Genomic DNA, 11,881 nt, shown 5'->3' with positions numbered 1-11,881 from the left:
CTTCATTGGTGCTTTGTCTCCGCCGATGTTACCTTCTTTGAGTATGTTCCTTATTTTGCTACTCCTACTCCTCACACCCAGGTATCTCCGCTTCCGTTTCTGGTTCTCCCTGATCGGGTTCCTCCTACTCCTGCACTGGTGCCCTCTCCGTCAGCTTCTCTACCGGCTCCTCCTCCGTCCTCTGGCCCAATACAGGTCTATCAGCGTAGACCTCTCTTTCGGCCACCTCCAGCTCCACCTGCGCCCCTCTCGTCCCAACCTGAGATCCTGCCGTCCACTTCCCAGGTATTGCCTCCTGATATTCATTTAGATTCTCCCATTGCACCTCGTACGCGCTCTCGTACTACGGCTACTATATCTTCTTATGTATCTTATGATCATCTTTCCCCTACATTTCGCAGCTTTGTGTCTTCCTTGTCTTATGTTTCCTTGCCTAGGTCCTTACATGAAGCTCTTGCCCATCCGGGTGGCGTGCTGTTATGGATTATGCGATGAGCGCCATTCAGCGGAACCATACTTGGGATCTTGCTAAGTCTCCCTCTGGAGTCCATTCTGTTGGATGCCGATGGTCTATGCCACCAAGTACCTTTCAGATGGGTCAGTTGAGCGCCTTAAGGCGCGGTTGGTTGCCAAAGGATACACTCAGACTTATGGGTTTGATTATACTGGGACTTTTTCTCCTGTTGCCAAAATCCCCTCTGTTCGTGTTCTTATCTCGTTGGCCGTCAATCATGGATGGCCTCTTCATCAGCTTGATGTCAAAAATGCATTCCTCCATGGTGATTTAGTTGAGGAGGTGTATATGGAGCAATCTCCAGGGTATGTTGCTCAGGGGAGTTGACCACCTCAGTTTGCCGCCTTCGCATGTCATTATAAGGCCTCAAACAATCCCCTTGTGCGTGGTTTGGCAAGTCCAGTGACTCTCTCATGGGCTATGGTATGAAACAATGTGAGGTGGACCACTCTGTGTTTAGCCTCAAGTCCGACACTGGTCATGTCATTCTCATATTCTATGTGGATGATAATATCATTACAGGGAGTGACTCTCATGGCATTTAGCGGCTTAAGAATTTCCAGCAGAAATAATTCTCCACAAAGGATCTTGGTCGCTTTCGATACTTCTTAGGGATTGAAGTATCTTACTCCGGTAGCAATATCTCTTTGTCTCAGCAGAAATATGTGTTCTCTTGGATGAGACTAGATCCTTGGGGATCAAACCTGCCACTACTACCATGTACCCAAATACAAAGCTTCTCTAAGAAGAGGGGGACTTGTTAGAGGATCCTGGTCAATATAGAAGACTTGTTGGAAAGCTCATATATCTCACTGTCACTCGTCCTGATATTTCTTATGCTATGGGAGTTGTCAGCCAATTCATGAGTAACCCCCCCGTACTTCTCACTAGGCGGCTGTAGTTCATATTCTTTGATACTTGAAAAGAGCGTACTTTTCAAGAAACATAGTCACATAAAGTTAGAGGCCTTTTGTGACGCTGATTGGGCTGGTTCTCCCGCTGATAGACGATCTGCTGCTGGATATTGCACATTTGTTGGGAGAAATCTAGTGTCCTGGCGTAGCAAGAAACAAACTGTCGTGTTTAAGTCAAGTGCTGAAGCGGAATGCAGGTCTATGTCTCACACATGTAGTGAGCTTATCTAGTTGCGCTCTCCTCTCTGAGATTGGGTTCCCTCCATCTTCTCCTGTCGAGTTGTATTGTGACAACAAAGTTGCTATCTATATTACAAACAATCCAGTGTTTCATGAGCGTACCAAACACATTGAAGTGGATTGCCACTTCATTAGACACAGGATCCAGCAGGGCGTGTAGCGCACTTCCTTCACACGATCTACGGATTAGTTAGCTGACACCTTCACCAAACCGTTGAGCAAAGCGAAGTTTGTTGATATTTGTAACAAACTAGGAATGTGTAATATATACATTCCAGCTTGAGGGGAGTGTTGGATATATGTTTTGGTGTATGTAATGCCCTAAGGGCATAGTAGTCTTTTCCTTTTTCTCTCTTTAATATAAATACTTGAGTGAAGGGGAAAGACCTTCAACTCATTCTATTCTCTCATTTCTTTCTCTCCTAACAAACTGTATTCGTTTCTTTGGATTGTTTCACACCTGCTGTATTTGTTCCTTTATATTGTTTCACCGACAATATGAACTCAAGACATTGAAGTTTCAATTGATTGTTTGCTGAGTTAGGACTTAGGAGGAACCGATATTGAATTTTTTCCATATTTGGAGTATTTTTTTTAAGAATGGGACTTGCAGATTCAGTGCTACATGCAAATACTATGGAGGTGTATCAGTAAGCTCAATGTCATTAAAATATTAAGATATCCACTACAACCTGTTGGAATTCTTCCTTTTTATCTTCCCATATCTTCATGCTTTGTTATTTTGAATAAGCGTAGTATCTTTTCAAGTATGCCATGTTACATACAACCCATGATCTTTGTTTTAAGGTTTCTCAACTCAACTCAACTCAACAAAGCCTTTGTCCCAAACTAGTTGGGGTCAGCTAAATGAATCCTTTAGAAAAAAATTCATGAAGAAGAAGGTTTAAGGAATCTGCCCGGCTCTAATCCTAGTTCTAGTTGGGTTCTTCTACGTGGATCATTTTCTTCCATTCGATACCTATCCAAGGTCATGTTCTCTGTTATGTTCCTAGCTCTCAAGTCTTTCCTCACTGTTTCTACCCAAGTTGTTTTCGGTCTGCCCCTACCTCTTTTTACTCCATCAATTTGGCACGAGTCGCCTCTTCTCACCGGAGCATCCAAAGGCCTATGTTGGATATGTCCAAACCCTCTTAAGTGGTGCTCTCTCATCTTCTCCTCAATTGAAGCCACCCCCACCTTTTTACGAATGTCTTCATTTTTAATTCTTTCTAGCCTTGTGTGGCCGCACATCCATCTAAGCATTCGCATCTCCGCTACACTCATCTTATGCACATGCTGCTTTAAGGTTTCTAATCTTTATTAATCAGGCATAATGGTTCATGTGCATCTTAATGGAATAAACTCTTGAAATCTGCAGACCTGATTAGGTTGTGATCTGATTTAAAATGATGATGTTCTTGCACAGGGTGAGAAAGAATGCTCCTACTATGTGAAAACTGGTGTAACCTGTAAATTCCATCATACACAACCACCTGACATTTTATCCAACGATTTCTCAATGGTCCTTCAGTTTCATTTATGGTAACTGCTTATTGCACTAATATTTAGGTACATATCCAATTTTCTATTTGGATAATGCCTGCAAATTCTCATTCTCCATTGAATTTTGGGCCTTAAATTGCTTCATGTAAGGTTCAAAGAATTAGAGAATCACATTTCAAGGATCTAAATGCATACATCTCAATCCACTAAATGCACACATGGCCGAATTGTGCTCTATGAATTGACAATATCCAGTTGTTTATTCATCTTAGAAATTACAGAGCCCTTTTTATAGTCGATTTCTATCAAATCTAAGTTGAGAAATGGATGAAAATTTACTGTACATTGATGGATTCTTGTGGAGCTACTGCAAAATGATATTTTGATTTCTGGTTTTCGATGAAATGACCAAAAAATAGATGTGATGGGTATAAATTGATACTTTATTATGTTTTTTTTTGAACTGCATAGAAGCGACTGAAAGTGGATTTTTGGCAATGTGTCTGCATGAATCCACAGAGAAATGTTAATATAGGTTTTTGGTTAATTGTTTTTTTGATGAAATGGCAGAAAATAGACCCAAACATCCCTAACCCAAAAATTTTTTTCCAGATTTCCTAAACATTTCTTCCGAACATTTACGTGTTCTTGCTTTTAAATCTAGCCATATAACTGTGATAATATCACCATAAAGCTTCCAACTTTACAAGGAATTATCAGTGAAATTTTAGATATCCTAGAAGCTCATAGATTACATCTGACACAACAGTGGTTCTAACAAAAGAAGAGGATTCAGGTTAACGACAGAACAAGTCCGTAGTAAGCACAATCCAAGAGGTTTCTCTTCAATTCTTCACTGAAAAACGATTCACCTATCTTCCCAAGGATAAGAAAAATCAAAATCGAAAAATATTCAAAATTTGTCGTGAAAATGAAGATCCCAAAAACACATTTGTTGGATCGCACTTGCATTTCTTACTAGTGTGGCCATGAGATGCAGAAATTCTCAGGTGAGCAATGTAGGCTGGATCCCAAGTTCGAGGCAATGGGGCAATTCTGAGATGTAACGATGTTGATTTTTTAAAATTTTGTGATTCACTTGCTTGATGATCCACGGGATCATTTATTTTTCATAATTTTTTTAAGTACTTTTGATTTTTTATCCTTCTTTCTTTGTAATTGGATCAGTTTTGTGGAGCTTTTCCCCCTCTTCTCATGGTGTGCTCCATAAACATTTCGGTAATAACGAATTAGCAATGTCCTTTGGTTTCTTTGATTTTCCTGCGTGGTTCACCTTTTGGTTTTCGAATTTCTTATCATTGTACTCATGTGGTTGACATTTACGTTTGTATTCCTATTCCTACTGAAGGTGCAAAAAATCCAATCACTATACTCATGTGGTTCACAATGACGTATGAATTGCTGCCTATATCCAGTTGATATATATATTTTTTAATTTCAATGTAACTGAAGTTTGGAAATTGCAAATCTGAGATATCGCCCACATATGCCAGTATATGGCACAGCATGCATATTGACCAGTAGTTTATCTGTTGCTTTTAAGGTCGCAGAAGGCATTCTGCGGCTGGTCTGTCGCATGTCAGACCCGCCACCTCGTGAATGAAGACAACAGCTTTTGTCTCCATTCATGAGGTAGCTGGTCTGACAGAAACAGACCAGCCGCGAAATGCCTTTTGGGATGGACGCTAGCAATTCCTTCTTTTAATGCTACCTTTAGTTTGTTAGCAGTTGAAGTGTACATTTATGTTATATAAAATTGATGAACCTATTGTAGAATTTTCCTAATTCATTACTAGATGCAAATAATCAACTCATTTCCTAATCCCAAGGATTCAGGTTAAGATTTCTAAGCCTTTTATTTGCATAAATTGATTATTTTGGTCCATTTTGGGGTTGCAATTTTGTTTAGAGTAGGATAATTCCGGTTTTTCTATATGTTACTTTCAATAAAAAGATTCTTCAGTAACTGATTCTGTAACTGAAGCATGTTGGTTATTGTTGGGCATCAACCCTCACTAATTATGTTCTTCTCGGAGTAGGATTTGTTGTGATTCATTATAAAGCATTTGAGCATTCTAGGTTCTTAAATTGAATTAGGCCACATTTGGATACTAACAAGATTTAGATTTGGATTTAGTTGATATTTTGAACTGGATCATATCCTTAGATTTCCAAATCAGCTACAACAGTGCAAAAAATTCCGATTTTCAAATCTTTTCCGCGAGACATTATTTAAAAATCAATATTTGTGGCAACTTCTGTCACCATCGCTGCTCCTCCATGTTGCTCCGGCGGCAGCGAGACATCCCTCCCTCCCTCCCCCCCCCTCTCTTTCTCTCTCTTTAAACATGATCATAAAGATGATTGATGTGTTTTGTATCCAAAACTCAAATCCAAATCAAAATACAAACGCAAGAGTATCCAAACAGGCCCTTACATTTCTCCAATATCCTGTCTTTTTAAAACAAGTGCTAGTGTTTTTTAGTAAATTTTGTATGTCTTTTCTCTCTCTCTCTCTCTCTCTCTCTCTCTCTCTCTCTCTTTTTTTTTTTTGGTAATTGATGGCTTTATTGATGATTCATTTAATTATTAATTTATGGTATTTTGTATCACCACTACCTCTCTATATTTATTTTTCTTATATTATGGCTTTTTTCCCTTTTCAATTAATCTACTTACCTAGAATTTCAGTATTCATTCTCAATTGTGTAAATCTGATTTTAAGAATTTTTTTTAAAACATTCTTTTTCCTTGCCCTGTTCTACGGGGTGTCCCACTAGTTTTATACGTACAAATGAGGCCCATTAGTTCGATGATCCAAACTATTTATCTGCTGGGCCTTGCTATGCATGTACTTTCATATGCAATTGGAAAATAAGGTTGGACACAATTAGAGGCATGGAAAATCATGCCCATCTATCTATCGATGGGCTCTTATATGATTGATTCGCATATTTTTAAGAAGTACAAATGAGGCACATTTGTTCGATGATCCAAACCATTTATCTACTAAACCTTGCTATTAATGTGCCATGGACCGAAATTCGGGCACAACCTAATTACTTTGTGGGCCATCAAATGGACGGTTTGGATCATCCTATGGTGTGGTGAAAAATACGGATTTACACGGCCACACATCATATAAAATGTCAAAAGAGTAATAGTAAGAAATAGATAGATCAGAGGGCCGAGTTGATGTGGGCCTTTATCGAATTTCCAATACACCCACACCATACATTTCAATACACCCACACGATCCAAACCGTCCATTGGGCCACAAAGTAAATAGGTTGTGCCCAAAAATCTCAGTTCCATAGTATGATCCTAGCCCTCCAATCCATAGAGAAATTCCATATTATGGAAATCTCAATAGATCAGATGGTCGGGATGATCCTATGGAAATAATTTTTGGTGCACAACCTAATTACGTCGTGAACCATCAAATGGAGGGTTGGATCATCCTATAGTGTACGTTGACTATACACGTTTACACCGTATAAAAACCCTGTTCTCACAACAGGTACCGTCTCTCGTCTATTTTTGAACTAGAACCCTTAGTGGGGCCAAACAATTAATGGCTTAGAATAAAGGGGTGCAACTAGGGTCGGGCGGGTCGGGTCTAATTTTTTACCGGAAAATCACAGAGTCGTAAACCCGACCCTACCCAAGATAGTTTCTCGGGTCGGGTCTGGTTTTCATTTTTTAGCGTGGGATAGTGACTAATTTTAATGCTTGTAGGAATAAAAAATCAAATCTTCACACCAAAAATCTCCAATTTAATGTCATATATTGTATAAATATAAGATGGATGGGATTTGCTAGCGTCCAACGCAAAAGGCATTTCGGGATGGACTGTTGCATGTGAGAGCAGCCATCTCAGGTGAATTAAATGAATAAGACAAAATCTGAGCATTGTGGCTTCTCTCACATGCAACAGCCCATCCACAAAATGCGTTATGCGATGGTCCCTAGCAAATCCCAAGATGGACACTATATTTTCACATAACAGACATGATCACCTCAATGAAAACAATTGTCTTAATATATTGGAAAATAATTTTCTATGTGATCCAAGAGATATTTAAGAAAGTCACAGTACAACCATATGAGTCGGGCCGGGTTTCGGGTTTCGGGTTTTGTTTAGGAAAAATTACCAATGGGGACAAAATATGACGTGATTATCATCAGGACCCATGCTTTTATGAAATTATCAAAGAGGGACAAAAGAGGTCTTGTCAGTAAAAGCTGGACGAAAATGCCCTTTTGTTAAGCAACATTTTACTTTTCCACTTTTCCCTCTTCTCTCTTCTTTCCCTCTTTTTTTTTTTTTACTTTTCCATTTTCAACTTTGTTTTTTTACCCTACCAGTCATCTTCCTCATCGTTCGGCGACCATTATCACTGGAAGTCTCGAAAACTTGAATGTGAGTTCATTCCCATCTGTCTCTATATCTAGGTTTTGTTTTTCATTTGTTTTAGGGTTTTGCATTTCTCCTTCTCCCTTTCAATGGCGGATGAGGAAGATGAATCGTAGGGTAGAAAGAAAAAAAACTAGTGAAAAAGAACGAGCGAAAAAAACAGGAAGTAAAAACGTGTTCATAAGGGAGTTGATAAGCCCATTCGGAAATTGGTAACCCCATTTTTTATACTAGATAACCCCAATCCCAGAGACTTGAAAACCCCCTTCCAAAATTCCAGTACCCTCTGCCAATTTTCATGGACTTGATAAGCCTGTTCGAAAATTGGTAACCCCATTTTTTATACTAGATAACCCCAATCCTAGAGACTTGAAAACCCCTTACAAAACTCTAGTACCCTCGGCCAATTTTCAGGGACTTGATAAGCCCGTTCGGAAATTGCTAACCCCAATTTTGATACTAGATAATCCCAATCCCAGAAGCTTGAAAACCCCCTTCCAAAACTCGAGTACCCTAGGCCGATTTTCAGGGACTTGATAAGCCCGTTCGGAAATTGGTAACCCCATTTTTTTATCTAGATAACCCCAATCCCAGAGGCTTGAAAACCCCCTTCCAAAACTCGAGTACCCTCGGCCAATTTTCAGGGACTTGATAAGCCCATTCGGAAATTGGCAACCCAAATTTTGAGAGTTGCTAACCCCCTTCCAGAGATTTGGTAAACCCCTTCTGCTACAAAATCCTTGCCTATGGCAACTCTTCTAACGGCACCAAAATTTTCTTTTACAACCACTTGTCTTCCAAAAAGTGAGTGAAGCCATCCATGCATTATCTCCAGAACACACCCTAAAATACAAATCGCTTAAACCCTAAACAATATAAATAAGAAACAGAGGACGATGACTAGTAGGATAAAAAAAATTCAACTTTCAAGTTTTCGAGAGACAGAGAGAATAGATGGTAAGAACTCGACTTTCAAGTTTTCAAGACTTGCCAGGAATAATAGTGGCTGAATGAGGAGGAAGAATACTAGATGACTAGTAGGGTAAAAAATAAAAAAAGGTGAAAGTGGAAAAGTAAAAGAATAGGGAAGAAGGAAAAAACAAGGTGAAAAAGTGTTGTAAATGCCAAAGGGCATTTTTGTCTAGCTTTTACTGAAGACCTCTTTTATCCCTCGTTGATAATTTCAGAAAAACATGGGTCTTGTTGATAATTACGTCATTTTTGTATCCCCCATTGATAATTGTTTTTTTTATTTAAACCCGGCGCTACGCAAGACTGAGTTGGGTTTTCCAGTTTAAAACCTGACCCAACCCAAAACCCATGATTTCTAAACCCGACCCATGTTATTTTCGGGTCGGGTCGATGCGGGTCGGGTAAAACCCTACCCAAGTTTCACCCCTAGTTTAGATCTTTGAAGAAAGTTGACACCGTAAACTTGTATTTAAAAACAAAAAACAAAACACTTGGGCTTACTTTGTTCGAAGATCCAAGCCATTCATTTGTTGAGAACCAACGTAGCTAGGCCTTGCCCAAGAAAACACCTCCCTAGGATGATCCGAACTGTTCGATTAGATTCATCGTATTAGGATCATCGAGATAATTTTGGGGGCACTGACTATTTACGTTTGAAGAATAGGTCAATGATAACAAATTCACCTCCATTTACCTGTTGTTAAGCGACCGCTTCTACTGTGTTGATGACTAATCTTTTTACACTAAAAAGATGCCCATGAAAGAGAAGGGGGCCTAGTTCTCTGAACAAGGTAGTGTGTCATTGTATTTTACAAAAATAAGTACGTCTAAGCACGCACATCATATAATGTATATTCAGGAAAGAGAAATTATATGGTGGCCGGTCGGCAGATATAAAGGGTGGAGGGAGAGAAAACCAAGCCCCTTGATTTTTGAACAAGCCAAAAGTTAAAAAAGGTAGTTTGACTTGGATCAAAAATCAAGGGAAAGAATTTTTTCTCTCTCTGCCCTTGTGGTCTGCCGACCGGCCACCATATAAATTCTCGGAAAGGAAAAATCACTTAGGCCCACTTCATTCGAAGATCCAAACCATTCATTTCTTGAGCTTAACCTAAATAGGCTTTCCCCAAAAATCATCTCCATATCCATCAACAAATTGGAGGGCTAGATTCATCCAATAAAGATATAGTTTTTCGTAGCAGGATGGGTTTCACTGTTCACACTGACGTGGACACCTCCCCCATCCAGCTTTCAATCCAACGTGGCACAAGGTATTTACTCAAAATTTAAAACCGTGTATTTTCTCCTCAAAAATCGTTTATAAAGAAACTCTCTATCAATATGCGATTATATCAGATAAAAGGCATTTGGCCATATTTTTGCAAATGGGTTAAAGTTGACCGTCTCTCGACCGAATTCAAACATATGATAATTTTAAAATCTAAAATGACAAATTTACCCTTTATTTAAAGAATTTTACTAGTGGTATTATGATATTCCCACACCCTATGATTTTTAGAGTTTTTATACGGTTTGTAAGCTTGCATAGTTCGGTATTTTCAAAAAAGTACTGAACGGCACACATAGGATGATCAAAACCTTCCATTTGATGGGCTACAATGTAAATAGGTTGTGCCCCCAAAATCATTTCCCTAAGACGATCCTAGCCTTCTAGTATATATATATATATATATATATAGACGATCCTAGCCTTCTAGTATATATATATATATATATATATATATATATATATATGAGAAAACGGTTCCTACACATATGTGTAGAGAGTTCTCTACACACTAGCTTAAAATACAGTAGGGGCCCACATTGTTTGGGTGATCCAAGTCATCCATTTTAAAGCCCCTCACATAGATAGGGTGTCCACAAAAAATTAGATCCATAGGATCATCCCAACCCTACGATTTGTGGAGGCAAAATGAATGTCTTTAAACCTTCACAAATTAGTCCATCTTTTGCCTCCACAGTTCGAATGGTTAGGATGATCCTACGGATCTGATTTTTTGTGGACACCCTATCTATGTGAGGGCCTTAAAAATGAATGGTTTGGATCACCCAAATAATGTGGCCCCCACTGTATTTTAAGCTAGTGTGTAGATAACTTATCTACACATATGTGTAGGAACCGTTTTCTCTCTCTCTCTCTCTCTCTCTCTCTCTCTCTCTATATATATATATATATATATATATATATATAAGGAAAAGGAGTGTGCGATCAACCGCACCAAGCTTAGGTGCGGTCGAGGGCCCCAAACTCATGCGGGCCCACTTTGTTAGGATAATCCAAAGCATTCATTTGAAAGGCCCTTACATGGATGGGGTATGTACAAAAAATCAGCTCCATAGGATCATCCTAACCCATCCAAAAGTGGACGACAAAATGGACAGACACCGTTTGCCACAAATATGCCCATTTTTGCCCTCCACTTTTGGAGGGATTAGGATGATCCAATGGACTTGATTTTTTTTACACACCCTGTCTATGATGGGGCCTTGCAAATGAATGGTTTTGATCAGCACAAAAAATGCGGGACCCATGTGTTCGGGCCCTCGACCGCACCTAAGCTTAGGTGCGGTTGACCGCACAATCTTATTCCTATATATATATATATATATATATATATATATATATATATATATGAGGAAACTGTTGGTGCGCTTAAGCTCACCAAACTTATGGTGAGCTTAAGCGCCCAATCACATGTGGGCCCACTTTGTTAGGATGGTCCAAAGCATTCATTTGAAAGTCCCTTACATAGATGGGGAGTGTACCAAAAATTAGCTCCATAGGATCATCCTAACTCCTCCATTTGTGAAGGACAAAAATGGACAGACACATTTTTTCTCCTCCACAAATGGAGGGGTTAGGATGATCCTATGGAGCTGATTTTTGGTACACCGCCTATCTATCATAAGGCCTTGCAAATGAATGGTTTGGATCCCCAGAGAAAATGTTGGACCCATGTGATTGAGGAGCTTAAGCGCACCATAAGTTTGGTGCGCTTAAGCTCACCAACAGTTTCCTCTATATATATATATATATATATATATATATATATATATAGGGCAGTGTTCCTGCGCAGCTGCTCAGTTAGCTTAACTGAGCAGCTGCCCCAAAAACTCATGTGGCCACATTTTGGGTGGGATCCAAAGCATTCATTTGATAGGCCCTTTCATGGGTAGGGTGTCCACCAAAAATCAGCTCCATTGGATCACCTTAGGGTGTCCATTTGTGGGGCAAAAAATGGACAGATTTGTGGAGCCCATTGGTGATCCAATGGA

At 39.3% G+C, this 11,881-nt stretch overlaps 1 protein-coding gene across 1 annotated transcript in view; it reads left to right on the top strand.

The window, feature by feature from the left end:
• Window positions 1-565: 565 nt before the first annotated feature.
• The window catches only part of LOC143878870 (uncharacterized), a 43,920-nt gene continuing 32,604 nt past the window's right edge, over window positions 566-11,881 (top strand). Inside the window, exon 1 of the mRNA XM_077381083.1 lies at window positions 566-779. Within this exon, the coding sequence (XP_077237198.1) occupies window positions 566-779 (214 nt within the window). The remainder of the gene's footprint in view (window positions 780-11,881) is intronic.

Source organism: Tasmannia lanceolata, unplaced genomic scaffold (genome assembly GCF_043159265.1).
Source record: "Tasmannia lanceolata isolate RefF3 unplaced genomic scaffold, GAP_Taslan_0.1 ptg000006l, whole genome shotgun sequence".
Lineage (NCBI taxonomy): Eukaryota > Viridiplantae > Streptophyta > Magnoliopsida > Canellales > Winteraceae > Tasmannia > Tasmannia lanceolata.
This window is presented reverse-complemented; position numbering and strand designations above follow the sequence as displayed.